This window comes from Gracilinanus agilis, chromosome 5 (genome assembly GCF_016433145.1).
Source record: "Gracilinanus agilis isolate LMUSP501 chromosome 5, AgileGrace, whole genome shotgun sequence".
NCBI classification, from domain to species: Eukaryota; Metazoa; Chordata; class Mammalia; order Didelphimorphia; family Didelphidae; genus Gracilinanus; species Gracilinanus agilis.
In genome coordinates this window covers 208,461,918-208,487,489 of record NC_058134.1, presented here as the reverse complement: position 1 = coordinate 208,487,489, position 25,572 = coordinate 208,461,918, and the positions used below count along the sequence as shown (strand labels likewise).

Genomic DNA, 25,572 nt, shown 5'->3' with positions numbered 1-25,572 from the left:
TCTTTCTTTCTTTCTTTCTTTCTTTCTTTCTTTCTTTCTTTCTTTCTTTCTTTCTTTCTTTCTTTCTTTCTTTCTCATACATTATTATGGATACCTAGTCAGCTTAATCCATTGTAACTCCTGAGCACAAGAGATTTGATAGCATCATCCACCCTGAAAGCAGGCATGACCATGAGAAACAATTTCAGACACAGTGGTAAGAGAACCATTTTGAGAACAGATAATGGGTTCTTTGAAAATGAAAGCACATTTAACTGGCGATGCAGAGATAATTAGAGACATATTGTTGCTTTATGGGGTAAATTTGATAGGTGAAAGTTGAATCACTGAGTCCTAGAAAGCTCTGACACAAGAAGTTTATGGTGAGAAAAGTGGAAGACTTAGGAAGGAGAGTAAAGATTAGGAGAGGAGGGGCAGCTGCCAGAGGGGGTGGCTCAATGGACTGAGAGCCAGGCTGAGAGATAGGAGGTCCTGGGTTCAGATATGACCTCAGATGCTTCCTAGCAGTGTGATCATGGGGCAAGTCACTTAACCCCCCATTGCCTAGCCCTTACTGCTCTTCTACCTTGGAACCAATACACAGTATTGGTTCTAAAATAGAAGGTAAGGGTTAAAAAAAAAGACTAGTTGGGGATGAATGGGTAGGAAAGGGGCAAAAAGAAGCTCTGTTTGATTTTTTTTTTTTAAAGTAAAGCAGAAGCACTCAGCACCCAGTTCTTGATAGGATAAAGGTGGGTACTTATAGGACTTGGGTTTTAGTCTCAGCTTCTGCCCTTTAGCGGCACCTAGAGCTCAAGGGTGGTGAAGCAGCTCAGAATAATTGTCCCTGAGAGACAGGTTTTATGGTTGTATTGCTGAATAGGAAGAGATGCTGAAATCTAGAATCCTGTTGAGTGAATTGCTGGCTAGGCTTCTTTACCTTGTTCAGAGGGTCAGCCTGAGCTCTTTTTTTTTCCTTTTTAATGAGCTTTGTTTACTACAACCTGATTGGATGATGCACCATCCTGGTGAGTGAATAGCTCTGCCTGTACTTGTATTTGTTCACAGAGAACCAGCCTGGTTGGCCTTGGAGATCTTTGGCTGAAAGGGAATTGCTTGATAAGTTAAGAAATGTAACTTTTCCAATATCTTCTTAAGAGCTGTTGTAGCTTAAAAGAGTTTCTAAATGCTTTGTTGGTTAGAGAATAAAGGAAATGAAGGTGTGCTCATCTGGAGAGTAGTGAGGACCCCTACATAAGCAGCTGGCAAAGACACAGCTTCATGTGGCACAGATGTTCCCGAATGGACCAATGACCTCCAAGTCTGGAGTCCAAGGTTGTGAGTTTACCTGAGCAGATATGTTTTTCCTTTTTTTAACTCATGTTTTCACTGCCATTTTTGGGTCAGTGTGCTCCCACTCTTCCTCATTAATACTGTTCCTTGGTAGGATAGTATTACCTTAAATTTGTTTGAAAAGATGAATAACTCTGATAATATTATTTCTTTTACATTATGGCTAAGCAAAGAGTTATGTTTAAGATGTAAAAATACCATCATGACTTGTTCTACAAATGGATGGACATTGGTAGTTTAGCTTGAGAGGTAAAGTTTTGAGTGGGGGAAATATATTCCCTCAGAGTTATCCCAGGACCCTGAGAGAGTAGGAGTGAATAACTTGATGGTGGTTCTTCTCTATGAGCCTGGAGTTGCCATTGAGCATATGTAAGAATGAATGAATATGCCTAGAGGATGAAGAGGTGTCTATATGCCTTGTCTGACAATTGTGAGGCCTTACAGGGGAGGTGGCATTACATTAAGGTTCATATTTTACAGAGCATGAATGTTAATAAGAAAAGAAGGCAAGGAAATGAAGTGAGACCAGATTAGGAGGCATGATGGTTAAAAACAGGAATATGGGGGGGGGCAGCTGGGTAGCTCAGTGGATTGAGAGCCCGGCCTAGAGATGGGAGGTCCTAGGTTCAAATCTGGCCTCAGACACTTCCCAGCTGTGTGACCCTGGGTAAGTCACTTGACCCCCATTGCCTACCCTTACCACTCTTCTGCCTTGGAGCCAATACACAGTATTGACTCCAAGATGGAAAGTAAGGGTTTAAAAAAAAAATCAAAAATAAAACCAGGAATATGGGAAGGGCCTAAAAGTTAAAGTGAGGATAGAACACTGAGGGAGAAAGAGAAATGGATGAACAGGATGCTATGATTAGAGAGAGGTGTTTCAGAGTTCAAGATCATGAGGTTTTAGAGATGAAACTCTGTGAGTTTCTGAGTCATAATGAGGATATAGGTAGACCATTTTTGGCTACATCTGCAGTGGGAGTGACTTGGTACCCAGGCACTTACCCTGCTAGAAACACTTTAAAAACAAACAAACTGGGGGCAGCTGGGTAGCTCAGTGGATTGAGAGTCAGGCCTAGAGACAGGAGGTCCTAGGTTCAAACCCGGCCTCAGCCACTTCCCAGCTGTGTGACCCTGGGCAAGTCACTTGACCCCCATTGCCCACCCTTACCACTCTTCCACCTATGAGACAATACACCAAAGTACAAGGGTTTAAAAACAAACAAACAAACAAAAAAACAAAAAAAACCCCTACAAACAAACTAAGGATGGTACAAATTTTTGAGGTTCTTTCTCTGACCTTGAGTTTGAAAGGGCCTTGGAGAAGGAAGCTAAGATGAACGGGAGAAGAAGGGACCAAGAAAGCAAGAGGCAAGCATGTATCCCAAGAAAGCAGAGAGCCATAGAGGGCAAATAATAGAGGTTAAGCTCTAATGACTGTAGTGATATCTGATCCAGGGAGAAGAGAAGAATCCAAGCGGGACATATGTCCTAGGTGAAATATGATGGATTCCTGGCCAGGAAGAGAGCTCTTACCTCACTTCTTCCCTCTCTCCAGGGAGAGAACTGAATGTATTATGAATTATCCACTCACTTTAAACTTCCTGCTTTCCCCTGGGCTTAGAAAGCATTAGCCTTTGTTCTAAATATGCATGTTTACTTCTACGCCATTAAATCTGATTAAACTGTTGGTCAATATAAACCCAAACTGTCTATGATACTTTGACTTAAGACTTAACTGTCTCTGGAGGAGGGGGAATTCCCTCATTTAGAGACCTGACAGGGGGAAAAGCCCGATAAGCCTGGGCTTTGGAGGTACTTACAGCCATAGGAAAACACCCTTAGTAAATATGATCCGGACAGCCCTAGAGGTAAATTAAGCTGCAGCTGGGTATTTGGGGAGGAGGAGGGCAAGAAGAGAAGTTAAAAGGACAGCCACGCCCCAGAGAGGAATTGCTAGGAAAGTTACAATCACAAGAATGGACGAGGGAGCGAATTCCCCCCCATGTATGAAGATCACAGTCCTGGTTAGGTGTGGCTGACAGCTGAACTTGCTTTGCTCTCCCACGTCATCTGGTGGTTTTTGAGTACTTACAGCTTTTCCACTGAATGACCCACCTGAAGAGTAACAGCACAGCTTGAGGGAAAGTCTGAAAGTTGTTGTTCCGATTGATTTCCGTGGTATCATTCAGGGCAATTTTGCCAAATACCTAGTAGAGGAAAGAAAGAGTCTGTGACTCCTAGTTTCTATCCCACAAATGTTACTTGGCTTCCCAAAGGCCAGAGTTAATCTTAGAGTGAGATGATTTTTCACATGATAGACTAGCCAAATTCTCCTTCCACCTAGGCGACCAGGCCACACTTTCAGGAATAATGAGCCACAAAACTGCATTCCCTAACCTTTATTCCCAATTTCCTCCACCTAATTCTTTTTGCCCACCCTGTCAGGTAAGTCCTCAATTGGCTTCTGAAGGACCTTGACCCAACTTCTGGACTTAAGATGCCGTAAGGCAGCATCAGAATCAGAACCGTAACTAGCAATTCTATGTTTGGGACAAACACCACCCCCCAAATCTATTCTCTTCCTATTTTAATTGTTCTTGCTAAGTACTAAAGTCAGATATTCCAACTTCCTGCAGCACTATATTGCCCTGGCAGAATGTCTGCCCTTTGGAGGCAGGTTTTGTTTTATATTTGCTTTTATATCCCCAGCTCTTATGTAATGTTTGTTGCCTCAAACTATAGTCCGTGTTTTTAAGATTCAGCATCATGGGACAAAATCCTAGTTGACTTGTCTCTACCTCTGTTTAGAATGACTGATTGGCCCCCAAGTCTTCTGCCTAGCCAACTAACAAACGTTTTTCAAATTTTAGCTCTAGAAACATGGCATCACCTGAAATTTGGAAAATGTGGAAAGGTGTAACAGGGACCCATGATTTGGGCAAGTGTGGCTTATCCTTTGCCTGACAATTTGCAGTGGTTTGCTTTTGGATATTTCTAGCTGTACTTACCATTTCATTTTTATATTCTAGGTTTTAATGCAGAGATTTGAACCTTGTGTTAGATGGTATGTCTGTTGAAATGATTTTAATTCCTGAAACAGTCAACATTAATGGGTTCCTCTGAGAAGGAACTATTTTCTTCTTGGCTTTAGTTTTTAGGGTCTTTGAGATGAGAGACCAGGGGAATGTGTTAGATCTACTCACGACAGGCCATAAGTCAGTGCACGGGGCTGGGTCTGGCTTGGTTCTTGAGTTTCCCTTTGGAGAAGAGGGTTGCCAACTGGAACTAGAGCTTGGAGAGCTTGGGGCCACCATACTGTTGAAGGATCTGACTTTTTGAGAAAGTAAAACAAAACCCTCCTAACTTTGTCTATGTTGAAGCTTTAGAATGTGAAGGAAAAGGCTCCCCAGGGACTTAAAGACTGTAGTGTGTAAGTCATATAAGTTAGACCCTTAGGTTGCTGCTGTAATGATTTTTGCCACGTCTGATTAGGTGAGGGATTCCTTTCTTTGTGCTGGGAGAGAAATGTCCAGCTTCTCTTAGTCTGATGAGGTCACACTGTGTGTGTAGCACTGGAGGATGTTTTATCTTCTCCTTTTAACCCATGCTTCCTCTAAACTTCTCTATTTCTCTCAAAGTCACCACTGTCCTTCTAGTTAACCAGGTCTTAAACTACCTCCTGTATGTATGTATGTATGTATGTATGTATATGTATGTATGTGTATATATGTAATATATATATATATATATGTATATGTATATAGGCTCTCTATGAACACGATCACTATTTTATTCAGGCCTTTTCTTTCATTCCGGGCGATTTTAATTGTCTCTCTGTTTCTGTTCTCCTCTCTTGAATCTGTCCTCTGCAGAGCTGCCAAAATAATCTTCCTATTGCACAAGGTTGACCATGTCAGTTTCTTCCTCAAAATGTTTTGGTAGGTGCCTATTCCCTCCCTCAAAAATACAAATCATTTGGCCTGCCTTTTGAAGTCTTCAACAATTTGACTTTCACCTACCTTTACAGACTTATTTCACATTATATAGCCCTCACATGCTCTGTGTTCCAGCCAAGATGAATTACTAGCCATTCCCCAAATTTCTATCACCTCTGTATACTTAGGCAAGTCATTTCCCTGTTCTTGGAATTCACTGCCCCATTTCCTTCATTTAGAATCCTTAGTTTCCTTCAAAGTTTGACCCAGGTTCTACCACATATACAGAAATTTTCCTTATTTCTTCCTGACCCCAAACCCTGTACTGGTCCTCCTCTTAAAATTACTTTGTGTTTGTTTTTCTTTTAATGAGTTGTATCCTTCACCTGTGAAATAGAATGGAAGCCCTTTGAGGACATCCTATTGGTTCTCCTAGTGTTATCCACAGAGCAGGTACTTGATAAATGCTGAATTAAATTGAATTCCAGGCACTGATTAGCAAAGGGTATGTTCTCTCCTATTTATATACTTATTGAACTTTTACTTTCTGCCTTAGTAGTACTTCCAAGAAAGAAAGGCAATGGCTAGGCCATTGAGGTTAAGTGATTTGCCATGGGTTTCACAGTTAGGAAGTACCTGAGGCTAAATTTAAATCCATTTTCTACTGACTCCAGGCCTAGCACTCTATCCACTGTGTTACCTGGCTGCCCTTCTACATGACCTTTAAACGCATGCTCAGGGATGAAGCCCCACAAAAGAATCTATCGAAGACTTTGGCAATAATTCTTACTGACAATAGCAGAATAAAGTTTTGGAATTGCCAGGAAGACGGCGTAGATATTTCCTTTTGTCTAAGGTTTGCCTAACAGTGTTCTACACCAGACGTACTTATTAAATATTTGTGGAATTTATTTGCATGTATTTTATTGCCCACCCATACTGAGAGTAGTGATTAGATCTGGCATGGAGAATTCTGTTTAAGACTCCAACTGTTAGCAGGGGAACATCAGACATACATCGTATTGGTAATAGAGGAGAGAAGGAGGGAGAGGGAAGGAGAAAGAGGAGGAGGAAAAAATGGAGAGGCGGAGAGGGAATGAAATGGAGGAAGAAAAAAGGAAAGGGAGGGAGAAGGAGGTCTAGGTGTGTGGGGATAGAACCAGAGACCTGTGGATTCTTGGTGTATCTCCTACCTGCATTCCAATGACAGCGTAGATGAAGAACAACATCACTATTAGAAGAGCCACATAGGGTAGAGCCTGGAAGAAAGTGAATAAGCCTGCTGTGTTGCAGCCTTTCATGAAAAAGCGGGCCCACTGCACCCTGCCCCACTCCCAGGAAGATGTACTTGGCACAGTCAACCAATGCTGGATACAAGATGGTACAAGATGCAAGAACAAGGATCTGGTGGACCTCCTGAAGTAGCCCTGTAGTACAAGGTGCCACTCATCATAACAAGGAGCTGGTGGGCTTCTGGGGAGGGAAGTCAGAGAGGGAGATCTTAGCAGGGAGAGGTTGGGCTGGGAAACCTATGGAATCCCTTTAAATCCAGAGACCCTCTGATTGATTCTGTGAAGGAAGGACTGAGAGAAAGGCTGTGGGATTCTAAACCCCAGCTTGTTTGAATCACTTGCTGGGCAAACTGTAACTGTATCTTCCCCCGGCTTCAGTCCCTTCTCTGGAAGATACAAAACAAAGAATTTGGTTTGGGCTGGAGAAGACTTTCTCTGAAGGCAGTAGGATTAGCGCTCACCACCACTAGATGTCACCGCAGATCCATGCTGAGTAAGCTCCAAGTCCAATCTCCAAGTCTTACCCTTCCTCCTGGAACTAGAGGAAGCATCTTCTCCTCTCATCCCAGGTGGGGCTTTGTCCCCTTCCCATAGCTCTACCCAGAGACAGGTCTAGCTCAGGACTGAACCCAGGGGGCACACGGCCTTTAGCCATTGTCCTAGTTGGCTTAGTGATGCAAGACTAGTGACTCATGAAATTTATTTAACTTTTTTGGACATTGAATAGGCCAAGCTAAAAGAGACCATGGACGTCATTTAACAAACACATTAAGTGAATAACATCCAATAATTACATTATTTGAAATAGAAAACAATGGAAACTTAGACTTTTTCTCTGATTTCTTGGCCCTTGAGAGTTGAGAGACCCTTGCCTCTCAGTCCCACCAATGAGAACTGATGGGGGTGGAGGAGGGGGAAAGATACTGTTTTCATAAGCTAGGAGCTGGAGTGGCTAATAGTGAAGACAAAGCTAGACCGAAGTAGCTAGGACCCATTAATTAGGTCTTTGATAATTGTATTTGATGTTGACTGTAGGACCTTATATTATGTATATTTGTTAGAAAGGTATTGTTTTGATGGATCCATATTTTTTTACAAGGTTTTTATTCCCCTCACTTGGGTTAAGTGAGACAGAGAGAAAACAAACAATAATTGGAAAAAGAGAAAGAATATTTGAAAATCAGATCTTTAGAATTTGGATTCATGTAGCTAACTTGGTTCAATGCCAGTTTAGGTCCCTGGGTCAAGGTAGATGTCTGAGGGCCAAATAGATATTCCTTTCTCCTGGGCATAAATAGATTTTAGGTCCTACTACCTTTTCCCCAATGGCAGAGTCCAGTCCTGGGGACAAAGAAGGTTATGTTTCATTGTTGTTGAGTTTCATCGATTTGAGAGTGATGCTGAAGGTCTAGCATAAAAGTCTCCCCATCCTCTGATACATTGTTAGGGCTTCTCTAGATGGAGGCCAGACCATTATAGTTGTGGGTTCCATATCACATATGTTCAAGAAATTCAAAATGCGTTAACAGAAGGATGTGCTTTTGTTTCTGCTTTCCTTAACCATCATATTTAGAACCTCATTTGTAGTCACACAGAGCTACAAAAGGTAGCCCTCTTTTTATAAATTGGGAAAACTATGGCAGGTGATTAAAAGAGATATTACCTTGCCATACTTAGCTGAAAAACCCAAGCAGCTCTGTACCTTTTAGGTCAAACTGCTCATCTTTCTCCTTTAGGGTGTTATCGGAACTCTTCCCTTTTCCTTGGAAGCAATTAACTAGTTGAATAAATGAGTATATGTGCTGCAATAACATTCATTTCTGATGAGGAAGGTGATAACTATTTAACTATCAAATATGCAAAACATGCTTTATTTAGGGAATAGTCACCTTCAATGAAATGCCTCCTAACATTTCTCTTCAATCAGGTAAGAAAATCTTTTTTTTAGGAGGGTAGGACAGAAGGAAGGTTGTGTTCAAGCTGTTGCTGTCAGGAGGAGAAAAAATGGGAATACCTGGAAAGATTTGATGAAAGTCCAAAGCAGGGTCCGGATGCCCTCCCCACGGCTCAGCAACTTGACGAGACGCATGACACGGAAAAGACGGAAGAAGGTGATGGAGATCCGGGAGTTCTCCTCTGCATTCTGGAATCCATTGGTAACATGAGGTAGTAGTTAACATAGCCAGAGAGAGAGGGGTGGGGATGGAGGGTAGGAGCCCTGCTCCAAGAAAGCAATGCCTGGTTGAGGCAGGGAACTGATAAGGGTGGGGTAGGGTTAGCTGCACTCTGTTCCTTTTTTTGGATTCCCTTCCCTACTTCCCAGAATCTGTTCTCAGGTTGAACATAGACTGCTCTCTGGTGAGTCTCTGTGCTCAGCCCTTCCCTTTCCCTGCATGCTACCTCATGAGTAAGATCAAGTTGTTTCTAGGCAAGGCTCTTTGTAGAGAGGTTTGCCTGAATATATGTTCTCCATCATTAGGACTTTCTTTCTGAACACTCCTCCTCTCTTACCCCTTAGCTTATTTGCTCTGTTTAAACCTCCAATCCCAAATTTCAGAGTAGTTTACAGAGCTTTCAATTTAGTGACTGAAGAAGGTTCAGAAGAAATTACTGTCTCTTATGAAAGCCTCTGGCTCTAGGGCTGCCCTCCACTCCCACTGGAATACTGTACTTAATTATGGCTATGAAGTCCTTGATCTAGCCTTATGCTGCCCTTAATCTGGCATTGCCAAGGGGATCCAAATCTTGAATGGGCATTGTCTATGGATCAGGACTTTGTGTATAAATGCCTGAGAATCTCCCTTTCTGCTGCTGGTACTGGCTCTTCCCTGTCCAAGAAGTCTGAGCAGATCTGTGGGGAGGTGGAAAGGGTCATTGTTTTAAGAAATATATAGCTTAGAATTCAAATTTGATAGAACTGGAAGAGCTAAGGATTATGGGCAAGGAATGCCTATAATCAGTAGAGTTAGACTGCTCTTTAGACTGGTTGTCCAAGCAGCATTATTCTAGGCTTTCCAGACTGTCCTCTGGCTCTAGGGGCACTAATAGATTTCACAATCTTTGCTCAACATCTGGTCATATCCTTGGAGATAGATAGCCAGTCGCCTACTGTGTGATTTCTTGTAGAAAGATTCTCTCTTCGTCTCTTCTCTCTGTCTCTGTCTCTGTCTCTCTCTCTCTCTCTCCATATATTTGATCTAACTAATTATTTTACTGTTTACTCTCTCCTTCTTTCCTTTTGTCAGGGACCTGTATCTGACTGACAGTTTTTGAAGGGAGTCGCCATTTCCCTGGTTGAGCTGATGAGCTTCATTTTATATGAAGAGAGATGCTCTGCCTTGGGGAGCATCATCTTTCTAAATAGAATCTTTGGTTGAGTCTCTTTTTTTTGGGAGAGGGGAATAAAGGAAGAGATGGGCCAATGAGATTAAACTAGGCTTGGGGTATGTGGCTCCAGTATGGGCTGAAGGATGGATTTCCAGTTTTGTTTGGCCTAGGACTTTGAACAATGAATACCCAGGAGAGTGAATTCTGATGTTTCCTTCTCATTCTCTGCTTTGGGAACTTAGAACTCCACAGAATGCATAGAAACATACAGACCCTTCACTCCCTTTTATCCAGCTGGGCTGCTCTGCTCAGGTAGAAAGTATCTCAAAGAAGGGTCAGTGTATCTGTCCTTACCTTCCCCACCCACAAACTAGTGCAGCTCACCCAACCCCTGCCACTGCCCCTCCTGCTGTCAGGACCAGGAGAGAACAGACTCATTAGATTTCCTGTTGTTGCTTCCAAGCCCACATCTCTTCACACCTCCCATAAAATAGGAAAACTCATCAGCCCAAGGGCAGCTGTGTTTGTCTTACTACTGACCTCACCAACATACCATTTCCCTGGTTGGTTTGCAAAAGATATTAACTATTTCCTAGCAAGTCATGCCTTAGCTGTGTCTAAGCTTCCGCTCTATGTATTGAAATGCACTTGAGAGCTTACAGACAATATTTGTCCAACTTCACGGCTTGTTGACTAGCAATAACTTGGAGGTTTATCTTTGAAGGGTGGAGGCTTTATTTCCACCTAATCTTCACTCATGTTCATAATGGGACAAAGAACTCATAAAGGGCTAAGGAAAAATCAGACACCATGGAATAATGTTTATACTCTTTTTTTTTTCCGGACAAGATCATATCTGAACCATCTCAGTAATGTTATAAATGTATGTCTATTCTACTCCCCAAACCCTTCAGGGTAAGAGACATCTTTCATCCAGTCATTCTACCCCCTCTAGAAGATGGAAAATTTAGAAACGAACATTCCTTCTTCTGTATTTTTGTTTCTTCCAATTCCAATATTCTGGGCATCTCTGGTGGACTGCAGAAGGAACTCGTGGGGGATGGTAGGCAACAATCTCTCTCATATCCCTAGGTTTCTAGCCTGCATATTTTGAAGTCTTTGATGTCCTTAATCTCTATTTCTCTCACCTGTGTATATGCTTGAAATTCTATTTTCTCTTTTTAAAAAGAGGTTGCCTTTCCCTAGAGGTGTTTGAAGAGAAAACATAAGATTTTGTAGCTTGGCTGTCAGTCTCACCATGTTCAGGAGGGAAGGAAAAATGTAAAGAGAATAATTCTGAGTGGGAGATCCAGCTGTGAGTGTCAAGAGTTTGAAAAGTTGGTGCCACTGGGGCATCTCATTCTGATGAATTAGAAAAAACGCCAACAAGCCAACCTTGTAGAATGAACTCTATTCTGTTTCTCAGAACTCTCCCTGTTGGCTGTAATTTGCTAATGCTGTGCAGTTTGTAGGATAAACACATTTCTACTTGAGCCACTATAATTTCCTCTAATAGACTGAATTATGATGTAATAGGAAGGCAGCTTTAAAGATCTATCACTGTGCCAAGGGCTAGCAGGTAATGTCAGTTTCCTCTCACCTGAGGCATGGCACTCAGGATGGACTATATTGGAGAGAGGACTGTTCAGATGAATTGGGGAATCCTAATGAGTCTTGAATGTATCTTGCTTTTAAATGCCCAGTAGTTGCTGCCTGCTGTATAGGCAGGGACTTTGCTTGTCCTTTTCAAAGTGTGTGCATCTGCAAACAGCATATAGAAGGTAACTCCTCAGATAAACACAAAGATTAATATCAGGTCTCCTGACTGCTATATTTTTCTAAAGTGAAAATCATAGGATCCTCAGTTAATTGAAGTCAGCCCCCCTCCCAAAATCACTTAGTCTAGACCACCACTCTCTTCTCTCCAGTCTATGAAAAAGGGATTTAGCCTAGTCTTAAAGAAGGGAGAGAAATGTCTACATCTCCCTTGGTAATTTATCCTAGTTTAAGAAGCTCCTTTTCCTCTCTGGATCTAGCCTTACGGGAAATGGAAACCAAGTAATTACTTTCAGTAATGCATTGGATCTTTGATTTAATAGTCTCTGATGCAGATTTCAATCCCTTCATGTTTTCTTATTCTATGTAATTCTTGTCCATTTTTTCCCCCTTATAAATAAGCAATCTATCACGTTGGCGGCCTTCTCGTTCTCTTAACATCTCAAGGGGGACCAGCATACCACTTAGTTGGACATATATTGTCTTTTGGTGTTGAAACATGAGCTCCTTTAAAAAGGAGGTAGGCAAACAAGTGAATTAACCCCTAAAATGCTTAAAACAATTAAATGTTTCTTCAGCTCTCATGATTTCCTCCATCTTGGATCAAAGTTAGATATCAAAGCCAAATAAGTCATTAATGTATCTAACAGGAAATGGTCTCTGGGTCTTATTCTCTCCTAGTCCCTCATTAGAAAGGCAGGACAATGGGAAAGCTTCACCCAGAGGAAAGCTCAGGACATATGAAGATAAAATACACCACCACATGTACAGCATATTCACAGCTAATGTGACACCAGGCGGGTATGGAAACATGGCACAGTGGGTTCATGCACAGGGAACTCGGGGCTCAAAGAGATTCTTGTGACTGGGGTGGACAACAGAGTGAGAAGTGTGTTAGGAGGAGTGTCACAGAAGCTGGGAGCGTGGTCTGTATGTTTGGTCTTACCATAGAGGGAGAGCATTGGGTATGTTCAGCTGGCTTTAAAGGAAGGCAGACAGAGATAAGCTGTAATAAGTCTCCAGTGAAGAGGCCCTAGAATTCTAGGTCTTGGCTAACACAGGAGCAACACTGTGGCAGAAGAGGGCAAAAGGAAGCAAGTGGCAAAAAAAAACACGAAAGAGTAGGCCTGTCAGGTTCCAAGTTGTTCCAGGAATTGTCTACTATCTGGATATGGCTACCATTTTAGAGCTCTATTTTACTCCCCGTCAAGTAAGCATTAGGAAGAACTTCCCTTACCCCATGACTCTGTCAAAAGCTACTAATTAGACAAACTCACTCTATCTCGGATATGTAAATTCTGTTATTTTCTTGTGATTCCCAATTCAATATTTGACAGTTGGGGTCGTGGGGCTGTAACTCTATCTGGGCCATACCGGTTGAGGAAAGGTTTCCTTCTGCTTTATCCACATCATTTCCCACTTCTTAGGTAAAGAAGCTCGAGTACTGGGCAGTGAACATCTATGTCTTGAGGAAGACTGATATCTGATGATCCTTGTGGAATCTGAGGAAGGAAGCCTCCTCCTCTTCTTATTATACCTTCAAGAGGGTTGATTCCCAGAACTTTAGGCAGTCATTAGGAAGATGACTGATATCTAGGAAATAACTCTCTTTAATAACTAGAATTTAATGCCATATGTCCACATGGTCCCTCAGAACAGTTTTCGAAAGCCATTCTCTGTGGTTTGACTGCTGAATTCATTCATTTGACAATAGATGACCCAGTAAATTGTTCTATAGATAGATTTTCCATGTCAGTTTCTTCTTATAATGCTTTAGGATTTATAGTGGAAAATGAGCTCATTGAGTACCGCTCCCCGCCCCCTCCCCAAAGATTTAAAATGAATTGTGATAGGTTTTCTACAGAGGCTACTTCTAGGAGATCTGAATTGCTGACCCATAGTTGCATTTAACTTTTACCTTCCTCTTTCAGGTGGTTGCTCTTGTGTTTTTTGTTTTTAATGTACAAACAAAGAAAACATGGGATGGAACTTCTATACAATGGAAATGTGCCCAGCTAGACATCTTCTTAAAGACTGAAAACAATTTTCTGTTATCAGGGTTCTCAACTGATTTTTTTTATTTTCTTTCCATAGCAAGTTGGTAGCTTGGTGGTTTGTTTGTTTTTTTCAGGGGTGGGGTGGCAGTAGGGCAAGGGAAAGAAAGGAGATAGAGGATCTGCAGTCATTTAGAAAACATAGTTTGGATTTTGGATTTCTGCTTCACACTCATTACTGGCTGCCATGGTGATTTCTCGTTGATCCATTTCCCTGGTTTGTCTGGGGTCACTGGTATTTGGCCATATAGCATAGTCCAAATAGACAGACAAGGAGACAGACAGACAGACAGACACACACACGCATATAAACACACATATATACATTCACCAGAAAAGACATTTTATTTTGTCTCTAAGTAATGCATGAAGAAATTTTTTGCAATGATTTCTAATGCTAAACAAGTGATGGCTAGGCTCTGATGACTCCCAGAGTGACATGGGAGCTAAAGGAGGGGGCTATGTCTCTGGAGTTCTATCATAACCAGGATGGCTGAGTATTAAGAGAGAAGTTCCCTGTTATCTGCTACTGAATAGGGTTCAGTAAACAAGACGCAAACCCCCATGATAACATAGGATCATTGATTTAGAGCTGGAAGGGATGTTAAAGGGCTGTAAGTCCAGTTACCAGGGAGCTTGTATCTTTGTCTTAGTCTCGGCTCTACCCAATGGTATGGAGTACAAAAATAAGCAAGTTACTGCAATGCCTGATTATCCTCTGGATTATCCCCTTTTGTAATATGATCAAGATGGAGACTAGTCTGAAAACCCACCAAGACCACTTAGCCAAGAAGTCATCGAATAAAAAAAAAAACAAAGCAAAACAACAAACAACCCTTACTTAAAACCTAATATGTGTAGGGTATTGAGTTAGGTGCTAGGTGCTTATCTTTTAGGAACTTCCAATATGGTTATAAATTGGTTAGTCCCCAAAAGTTACTTCCCTTCTTCTTGTTCCTCATGCCTTGCCTGTCGGTAAATGACATTCACTGATTATGTGAAGGTTGGAATTGAGTTTCCTTGTGTCTATTGATGGAAACTTTTTAGATTAGAATTTTGGGCAACCATTTGTCAGCAATTTGCTAGGTAGTCTGAATTCCAAATTGAGAGAAGAAGCTGAAATTCATTCATTCATTCATTCATTCATTCATTCATCAATCCATTCTTCATGGGACAAATCTGGAAAGGAAATACTGAAACCTAGAAGGAATGAATTCATAGTAAATTTCCTTAAAGCCTTCTAGTACAGAATTCCTGATCCCAGGGGCTTCTTAAGCCTTTCAGTTCTGATGGGAACCTTAAATGCCAGCTCTCTCAGCCTACCTAAAATGACCAGGTTTTAATGGAGTAATGCCTTCATGAACACTACCCACAGGGTGAATTACTGAGGAGTCATTCCCTCACATCTCTTTTTCCTAACCAGCCTGCAATTTTCTGGGGCTGTGAGATACTAGGGTAGTTAACTCCATTTGTAAATGCTAATGGTTTGACTAAGAACAGGTTATTATCACTCCGTATCTAAGAGACAGAGAGGGGAAGTTTTCAGAGCCTCCCAGTGATAGGTTCCAGCTGTAGGTTAAGAGCAAATTAAACAAAAAAGTAAATTACTGTACTTCAAATGATTTATGCAAATTACTCTTATTTGGCATAACTGCATGTTGCAATATGGACTTCAGTGGACAGTTAATAAAGGATCCATTTTCCCTTCATGGCTAAGAAGAACTTTTGTTCCTCTTTTGTAAGTTCCAGGGGTGAAGCGAAGAAATTACGAAACATGCCTCAGAAGATGAAATCTCCTCTAGGCTGTGTTTCAGGGACCTTGTCTTTTCTGAACTTATCTTCACCAGTGCTTAGACCAGGGTTCATACTCAATGAGTGTTTAACGCTGTGGTAATTACTATTATTTCTTTACTTTGCTCAGTGTTCCACATTTGGGATCCCAAGGAATAATGTCCCACATGACAAAAAGTAGAAGAGGCAAAATTCTCATTTGGATAAAGATAAGGAGAGAATATCCATGAGACTGTTAATTGGTGAGACAGTTTTCTTAACCATTGCATTTTCCTCTTGGAGTTTAAAAAGAATGTATCACATAGTTATATTGGGAAATAGATCCTTTGTTAATTGTACATGACCTAGTAGGGTTGTGGGATGAGTTACCACGGTTACCTGGTTGCTAGGCAAGAGAGGACTATACTACCAACAACTGCCACTAACTAGTTAGGTGATGCCAGGCAAGTCACCCTTGCAATTTCTTCATATGTAACTCTAGTTTCTTCACATGTAAAACAAAGGGTCAGATTAAATGATTGTAGGGTTCTGTCCAGCTCTAAGAATTTCTACGTCAAGAATTCTAAACTTGGGATCCATTGACCCTTGAGAGGTCTATAGGTAGATTTTAGGGGAGTCTGGGAACTTGGCTGGAAAAAAAGACATCTTTATTTTTACTGACTTCTAACTGAAATTTAGTAGTGCCTTCAATTAGAAGTTCAGGCAACAGGTAAGAGTTCATAGTCATTACCAGACTGCTAAAGAGGTTTAGGACACAAAAAAGAACCTTTAAGAACCCTTGGTCCATGTCAGAGTTGGGTCCTCAAATAAGTCTTCATGCTTCTCTAGGATTTCCTGGGACTATCAAGTTACTGACGCCTTCTCTCTCTGTCTGGAGAAAGAGTTCAGTATAGAGATGACCTAAAGGAGTGGCAGGCAGATTCTGAGCACCTTTGGGGAAAGTCTGACGTGAGAGCCATCTTGATATGTTTGAAGGACTAAGGATTCAATTTGTTCTCATTGTCCTTACTGGGTAGAATTAACTCATGGAGTAGAAATTGCAGAGGAGAAGTAGACTTAAATTTCAGGTCAGGACAAATATGTTTATCATTAGAACTATCCAAAAGTGAAAATGAGTAGCTAGGAGGCAATGCCTTCTCTCTCTTCTTCTCCAACTTCTTCAGTGAGCACAAGCTAAATGGTTACTTCTTGGAGATGTAGAAAGAATTCCCTATATGGGTGGGCTAGGTGACCTTTGAGGTCTCTTCCAGTTGTTGGTTCTGTGTTTCTGTGACCCTGTTGGTCCACAGTGACAAAAGGCAGGATGAAGTCTGGACATGTGAGGCCTTTTGAGATAGTGAGACACAAGTAAAAGAATATGGATTATGTACTTCCTCTGGAAAAGCATAATAAAAAGAGGGGTACAGCTTTAGGTAGCCTCTCACTAGTCCCCTAACTGAACTCTCTGAATTACTTTGTGGACCATCAGTTCTGTTCAACAGCTGAGCCTGCTTACTCTGTCATGCTGTTGGTTTTTGACTTCTGTCATTCTGAGGTGCTTTCTAAAGAATGTTTTGGAAGGACTGTCAGAGCCATTTCAGTTTTCCCTGCTACTAAGCTGCCATCTTGGATCTGGTCCCTAGATCATCGATTTTGTCAGGCCCCAATGGTGTGGCTGGAACTCCTCAAAGACTTTGCCTCTGCTGCTCCTGGAAGGCTTCTACTTGCCTAATTAGCATGAGAGAAGTGGTCATATAGTTCAGGATATGTAGTGGTCTCCGATAAAGGTATTTAGAGTTGTTAGAGACAAACTCAAGTTAATCCTGTTTGGAGACAAGGGAAGAGAGGAAGAGGACTGGCAGCATCTTAAGTTTGATAGTCAGAAACCATTACGCAACACTCAATCATCACTAGGGAAGAAGGTACTTGGAAACAGGTTCAGGATTGCTTAGCCTAGAGCATTAAGAAAAAGGTCAAACGCTCTCGAAGCATTAGGAAACAAAGCAAAATACTTTAGGACAAACAATTTGATTTTGATTGGGGAATAAGGAGATAGAGAAAGTACCAGCAGCCAGCAGTAAAAAGAAATGGAAGAAGGATAAAGGGATAGAAGGGAAGTAAGGAAAACAGGATAAAAACAATAACAGTGGGAAAGTAGAAGGTCAGAAAGAGGCAGCTTACAATTCCCATAGTTCTCCTTCCTAAATTGTTGTTATGCTTCCATTATAAGTGTTCTCGGCTTTTTCACATACCTCTTTGATGAAAATCATGGGCAGAAGGAGAGGAGTCCTTCTCAGGTGTCCTTTGATATTGGTATCCAGATCACTATAACATCCCTTTGGTAGATAATCTACTCGGGTTATTGTCTTCTGAAGAGACTATTGAGAAAAACTAGAATTTCTGGTAGCTTTTCAGTGATGATGTCTCCCTACCCTGTCCTTTCTTTATGTCCTGAAATGTTGAAGCCTGGCATGTCTATCTAGCCTGTTATCAGCTGCACAGTTGCTGGCTCAAATGGATGGAAATAGGTGAAGCTTCAAGGGTCACCCCGTACCTCTCCTTGCAATAGGATGGGCTCTTTAAGGTGGGACGAGCTCTACAGTTTGCTAAGGAAACATGTAGGTAAACAAGATTTGTTATAAAATTGCGGTGGTATGTTTTTTGTTCTCTTACGGAAGAGGAATAGCACCCAGATCATGAAAAAACAGCTCAGAAAATCCATATGGAACAGATAAACAAAACGTGTTTGTCAGTACCACTAACAAGATCAATAATTGGGGATTCAAGAAAGAATTAGTTACAGGGATGGTGAGAACTATAGATAGAGAGCTGTATCTCCAAAAATATAAGTAATCCCAGAACACTATCAATAAAGACATGGGTTTATGGAATATCAAAGGAAATGGCCGTGCTTTTTCATCTCTCTACAATCGGTTATCGGTATTTGGCTTAACATTAGGCACTTGGGGGAGGCAGAGAGACACTGACAACCTTTCTCTGCTAATGTTCTTAGTGCTTATGTCTTCTCAGGTAAACTACTTAAATCTTTTGGCTCTGACGGTTTTCTGACATATAGATCAACACAAACCCAGCCTGCTGAACAGGTCCTGATCCATGGATAGATGAACACAGACAAATGATTGTATAGCTAGATTAAACACTGGGTCTCCTTCTGTCACTGTTTTCTTTGTGGCAGAATTCTGCAAAGCTGCGAAGGTAGGAGAAAGTGTGCGTGGACGCACACGTGCTCACACACGTGTGTGATGAAGGAGGGAAGGGAACTTGTCTAGGGATGAAAGTGGGAATGGAGGTGCTAGTGAGTTAAAAATTAAATTTAGGATGTCCTCAAAAACCGAGGGAGCCTTGTGAATTTGGGATCAAAGGCAGAGAGAAGATCTCTTTCTAAAGCCAAGGACTTGGAGAAGACTCCTTGTCATTTATTTGGCCTATTTTGATTTCCTTGTATTGGCCTTTAATAAGCTTAGATTTATTGATCCCTTCTCACTTGGGATAATACTTCAGATCCTCCTTTCCTCAGTCCCCCAAGCAGACTTTTGCTATACTGCCCAAGAACCCTTATAGGAGTCTAGTGGTTCCATATATCCTTTCTCCACATTATGGTATGAGGAACATGGGGCCAAGACTAGGAAGGGACAGAGGGGCAGAGGAGAGCACCTGGCTTCCTCCTTCATATTTAGGACTTGTTCCTGACTCTTACTTCTCTATCTGCTATACTCTGTGGAAATCTAGAATCCTAAAGTAATTTTCTTGCCTTAAGCCTTGCCAAGAATTATAGGCTACCCCAGCAGCCCATGAGATTCTGCACTGGCTTGTGGCACTGGGAAATGCTCTTCCATGATCTGGCAGCTAACGGGGATGTGGTGGTAGTGATGGTGATGAAGGTAAACCATACCACATTTCCACATTTTTACATTTTCTCCTACCATCCTAAGCCATTGAAGCCCCTACAGCCCGACTTCAATAAGGATGCAGTTATGGAATAGGGAATAACTAGAAGTTTGCAGCTAGGCTATTTTGCTTTCTCAGTTATTTTCTGGAGAAGTACCACTAAACAAAAGCCCAATTGTACTTTGGGGAGATTTCAATATATTCCAGTATTTGGCAGTATTTTCCAGTACAGTCTTATGTTATTCCTACAAGGCATGACTTGAGGAAGTCAGAAGAGCTCTTTTGTCCTCAAATATCTTTCCTAGCCAGGTACTTTAATTCTCTCTTTAGATTGGGCTTTGTTCTTTCTTTTAAAATGCAAATATGGGGGCAGCTGGGTGGCTCAGTGGATTGAGAGCCAGGCTCAGGGAAGGGAGGTCCTGAGCTCAAATTTGGCCTCAGACACTTCCTAGCTATGTGACCCTGGGCAAGTCACCTAACCCTTATTATCCAGCCCTTATCACTCTTCTGCCTTAGAACCAATATACAGTATTAATTCTAAGATGGAAGGTAAGGTTTAAAAAAAATAAACAAACAAATAAATAAAACAAAATGCAAATATATTGGGGGTAGCTGGGCGGCTTAGTGGATTGAGAGCCAGGCCTAGAGACTAGAGGTCCTAGGTTCAAATCTGGCCTCAAACACGTCTTAACTGTGTGACCCTGGGTGAGTCATTTATCCCCACTGCCTAGCCCAGCCCTTCCCACTCTTCTTATTTAGAACCAATATACAGTATTGATTCTAAGATGGAAGGTAAGGGTTTTAAGGGAAAAAATGCAAATATATCTAAACCAAATAATATATGGGATGTCCCAAAAGTCATAGTGCAACAATATCTTTAATAGCTAATAAGATTCTTTAATAGCTTTAAACTGCAATAAGACTTTTGGAAGATTCTGTATTATCACGAATCTCCTTAATATGAACAAGTTTATTACATTTTTTTGCACTGATAAAACTCTATTAAGAATAATATTAGCACTAGATCAAACTGATCTCTTTCACTTACATAAATGTTAAAGACCCTTAAAGAGGAATTAATGATTTTGTATACATTTGCCAAAACAAGTCTAGAGATTCAACTTTCTTTCTTTCTTTTTCTTTAACTCTTAATTTCTGTGTATTGGCTCCTAGGTGGAAGAGTGGTAAGGGTGGGCAATTGGGGGTCAAGTGACTTGCCCAGGGTCACACAGCTGGGAAGTGTCTGAGGCCGGATTTGAACCTAGGACCTCCCATCTCTAGGCCTGGCTCTTAATCCACTGAGCTACCCAGCTGCCCAAGATTCAACTTTCTAAGAAGCTGCCTGTATAAGCATCCAAAATTTGAACAGTTACACAAATTGGATTAAACCCGATTGCCAGATTACCATTTATCATCAGTTTAGATTTCATCATGCTAATATGTAACTCTTAAATAGAAATCATTTGCTTATAGGGATATGTTATTTTCCTCTGAGATAGACATTGGCAATAAAAAGAACACTAAGAAAAGAGTGCATAGGGGCTGAGAAGGGGTTTCAAAAGTAAGAGTTTCCTTGTTCATTATTTTCCATGGATTGGCCTTGTCTGCCTTGACTCATGACTAACTTCCTTAGCTAAGCAAATTCTTTCTATTCTCTGTAGTTCATACAAACCCAAACCCAATGGCATGTGAAAAAAAGACCAGTGAAAATGGGGGGAAGGCTACTAGACTTGAGAGTTAGGGGTCAGAGTCCTAGCTCTGCCACTAATCTACAGGCTCTTGGTCAAGCTCCATTATTTCTTCCGGCTCCATTTTCTTAGCTATAAAATAAGAGGGTTTGATTACAGTCTCTAAGGTTTATGCACAAAAGGTCCTATGATTCTATAACATAAACTACTCACACTTTCTAATCTCACCCACTCCACTAACACTCTAGCCCTCAAACCGAAGATGAATTCAATTGCTCGATTTTTCCCCTTGCAGCAGCTTTGGCCGCCAAGGAAGATAAAGTCAGGGCTAGTAGAGGCTCTTCCCCTCTCTTCAGATCCCTCTCCAGGAGGAAGGAAGGGCCCTCACGCTGGGGCTGTGTTGATTGCCCTCTCTGACTCAATTCTCAGTGGGTGGATGCTGCCAACATCTCTTTCTCTGACTCAGGATGTCTTTCTTCCATCATTCCAGAAGCAGATGCCCAGGGCAGGGACCAAACTTCATTCTTTTCTGTGTGTATTTATATAAGAGATCAGACAGCAAAGGTAGTGGGGAAAACTGGTCAAGGAGGTAGTTCCTGCTCATCTAGGTCAGAAATGTGGAGCTGACTCCAGGGACTGGAGATAGAATAAAGGGCTCTTTCTGCAGAATTTGATGGGTATGGTCTTCTCTTTTGGAGAATATCTTCTGACAGCTACACCTGTTTCTTTTCTGACATGCAGTTTTCTCCTTGGCTTCCTCCTATTTTCTTTCCCAAACAACAGATGTACCAGGCACATCAATAGGGCTATGGATAACCAGAATGCTTCCCTTATTTGTCGTAGCCAAGTGCCAGATGTTAGAGAAATGGATCCTGTGTTCATGGGACACCTATTGTTTGGACGCCCTCAAGAGCATTGATTTTTTTTCTGGCTGAAAAATAGCAGGGTAAATAAACACTGAGAGATTAAGTAATTGTGTCTCAGAACATGTGGCAAAAGATTAAGAAAGTTCTGGTAGGTCACTTAATCTTTCCGAGCCTTAGTGAGAAAGTCTAAATCAAGCAGGCAATTTCCCCCTAATAAATGCTTACTTTAGGTCCATCAGTACTCTACTCCTAAGGAGTTTCCCACAAACTTCTATTTCTTCCCCACTGTGATAATTTAGGAATTCTTGGCTTAGACAGAACTGGTCTTCCTTCCCTCTCATTACTGCTCCTTTCCTAGCTTTAGCAGTAGACTTGTCCTGGTCTAAACAGTCTTAGATTGTTAGAGCTGGAAGGGACCTTAGATCTTTACAGATCTGACTCATTTCATTTCATTTCATTTCATTTCTTTTTTAAACCCTTGCCTTCCATCTTGGAGTTAATACTGTGTATTGGTTCTAAGGCAGGAGAGTGGTAAGGGCTAGGCAATGGGGGTTAAGTGACTTGCCCAGGGTCACACAGCTAGGAAGTGTCTGAGGCCAGGTTTGAACCTATTGACCTCCCGTTTCTGGCCCTGGCTCTCTGAGCCACCCAGCTGCCCCCACTCCTTTCATTTAGAAAAGAGAAAACCAAGGCCAAGGAAGGTGACCATGGTCAGAGAGGGTAGCAGAATTGAGACTGGAACATGTTTCCTACTCTTAGGTCAATGCTCTTTCTACTCCATTATGTTGCCTTTCCCATTTAATTGGCAACAATTTGACCCATCCTAATTAATGTGATGACATATCCAAGGTAATTTGAAACCTTCTTTTCACCTGACAGATGATCTGTCTCAATTCTAACTACAGCTTTTTCTGTAGAATTTAAGTGAATCCTTTGTTTCCCATTGTTATCATCATTGAAAGTCTTTAGAAAACATCTGAGAGGCTCTTTATTTGATTCCAGGACATAAAAATCTGCATTTTACTTCTCTGGTTAGATACAACTGGTGGTAACCGAGGACAGAAATCCAGACAGGTTCGGGTGAAGCTCATTAAAAAGAAAGATGCTTGGGGGAATGAGGCAAGGACTGAGAAGTGTCCTCTCTAGACTTTGGACAAGCAACTTGATTTTTCTGGGGCACTTGTACTAAATGTCCTGAGCTGGAGAGGTGGAGGCCAAGTTGTTCAAGTTTACATCTGGAATCTCTTCCCCTTCTTTTAGTTGATGAATCCTTATCAAGGTTTTAATGGTCTTAACAAAACAAAGTATTGGAAGGGAGCCCTGAAATCCTCAACTCCCTTCTTGCTCTTAACCCTAGAACCCTTGACCCTATCTTGATGGAATCCCTGCTCCAGGGCCTGAAATAGTGGCTTATCTCTTTCCCCTTATTTGGTGGGAGAGGAGAAATATGCTCCCCATGTCCCATTCTTATATATACTGTTATAGAATCTTAACTGGAAAATACTAGCTTTGGAACATTTGGAACATGTGATGCTTGTAGTCAAAGTCAAAGATTGAGAGTTGGAAGGCGTCTTAGAGGCTGCGTCTAGATCAGGAAGACATTGAGGGTAGGAAAAAACCGATATTTCTTAGGTCAGGTTGTGATGCTAAATGCTCTGGAATGTGTCCTCTCCTGATTCCCTCCCAGTGAAGAATGAATGAAAGACAAATTAAATGCTTATTTTGTATAAATCACTGTGCTAAGTCATGGGGATACAAATCAAAAAGAAGAAAACAACAAGCATAACTTGCTTATGAAATTATTATATAATATTGTGTGTTATAGTCATCTGAGTTTGTGTGGTATCACCCTAGCTAACTGAGCTTCCTAGGTAGAGTAACGATGCCATATGTAAAGTTTGTACCTATGAATACAAGCATCTACCATACTACTTAACGCATAGTAGGTGCTTCATAAATCTTTGTTGAATTGAATTAGAACACACAACATATGGGATTGTATTTGTGGCATGACTGGAAGAGTTCAGATAATCATAGAATAGGGGTGGGAAGGGACCTCAAAGGTCATCTAGTCAAACTTCTTCATTTTATAGATGAAACTGAGGCCCCAAGAGATTTAAGAAACCTGTCCAAGACCACAAGAGATACTCCCTAATAGAACTGTAACTTGTGTCTTCTGACTTGAAATCTAGCACTTTATCGCTCCATAATTTCTAGGATCCAGGTCCCCTGACTCCAAGTCTAATAATGCTCTTTCCCTAAGAAGCATCCAGGTCTGTACCAGCTTCTGCTCTCCTTTACAACCTCTAAATCCTACCACTCACTTGCAGCACATAAATAAATTATAAGTGAGGATCCAAGGTGAGTGCTTTGGGAATCTTGAGCACTTTCATTCAGTCACCAGGCTAAATTCTTTGAGTATTGCCCCTGAAAAAATATAATTACAGATTCAGGGGGAAGAAGGGAATGTAAGGAGCGAGCTGGGGACTTGATTCTTGCCTTGATTTTACACATTGTCTCGAAGGTCTTAAGAGGACTATTTCTGGGAGACAAACCTAGATTTTTGAGTGAGGCCTGACATGAAAGTAGTGGCAGTCCAACTTATCTGATATGTGGGACTAATCGTGTGGCAACTGGAACTCCAAGAGTGAAATCAGAATTACTATATGGAACCCAGGCTTTTGATCTGTTGAGTGGATAAGGGCATTCTGTAGGACAATCTAAATGGAAACTACAAGAGGTCTTGAGCATGGAGTGGAAGGAGCTTTTGTACTTGGAGTAATGGATATGCAAAGGAAAAGGATGAGGGAAGACAGCCATGGAATTGGGTTGGGGGTAGGAAGGATACTCTTATGTAGTAGAGGTGCTTAGTTGCAGATCATGGTCATAGATTGAACCATTCTGGAGTTAACTTTTGCTTGTTCCTTCAGTCTCACTCATATTTATAGAGAGATAAGTCCACAAAGATAGAGCACCCACTGATTTCTTCTTTCCCTTCATCCATCTGTCCAGAGCCTTAGGAAGGGTTGGATAAGAATAATGGATAGATAGGAATGGGATTGTGGGTGAGTCACTTGTGTTCTGTAACTCTAACATCCCTAAACCTTTAACAAACACAATTTTGTAGCTCTCCCTCTAACTTCAGAGGTGGTTATTTATTTATTTTTAAACATATACATTAAGGAGGGGAATGGGAGAATGGGCAGTGCTGCTTATCTTACTGATTATGAACAATGGGCCCATGATAAGCAGCTTGGAGTAGGAAAGGAATCTGGGATTGAGTCTGGAGATGAGTTCAAATCCCAGCCTTGACACTGTGTCTGTGCGATTGTGGGCAAGTCTCTTTGAGTCTGTTTCCTTACCTATAAAATGGGGATAATAATACTTTTATGACCTGACATGTTCTAAGAAAAGCTCTTGATCAACCTTGAAGTGATATGTGATTCTCAGTGACATTTCAAGGTCTTGGAGTTCCATTGCTAAGGATCTTCTTGGCAGTTAGATACTTTAAATTCTGGGGACTTGTCTTTGTACTCTCCCAGCCATGCCAAAGACATTTGTTTCTCTGCCAATTTTTATATCTCTGAATTTTTTCCCATGTTTGTCTCAGTGTTGTTAAA

At 41.4% G+C, this 25,572-nt stretch overlaps 1 protein-coding gene across 1 annotated transcript in view; it reads right to left on the bottom strand.

Annotated features, from left to right (window-relative positions):
- Positions 1-25,572, bottom strand: part of CACNA1C (calcium voltage-gated channel subunit alpha1 C) — a 1,013,247-nt gene that overhangs the window by 42,040 nt on the left and 945,635 nt on the right. Inside the window, exons 31-34 of the mRNA XM_044679095.1 lie at positions 12,612-12,644; positions 8,577-8,705; positions 6,464-6,529; positions 3,451-3,542 (exon numbers count right to left, since the gene is read on the bottom strand). Coding sequence (XP_044535030.1) covers positions 3,451-3,542; positions 6,464-6,529; positions 8,577-8,705; positions 12,612-12,644 — 320 coding nt within the window. The remainder of the gene's footprint in view (positions 1-3,450; positions 3,543-6,463; positions 6,530-8,576; positions 8,706-12,611; positions 12,645-25,572) is intronic.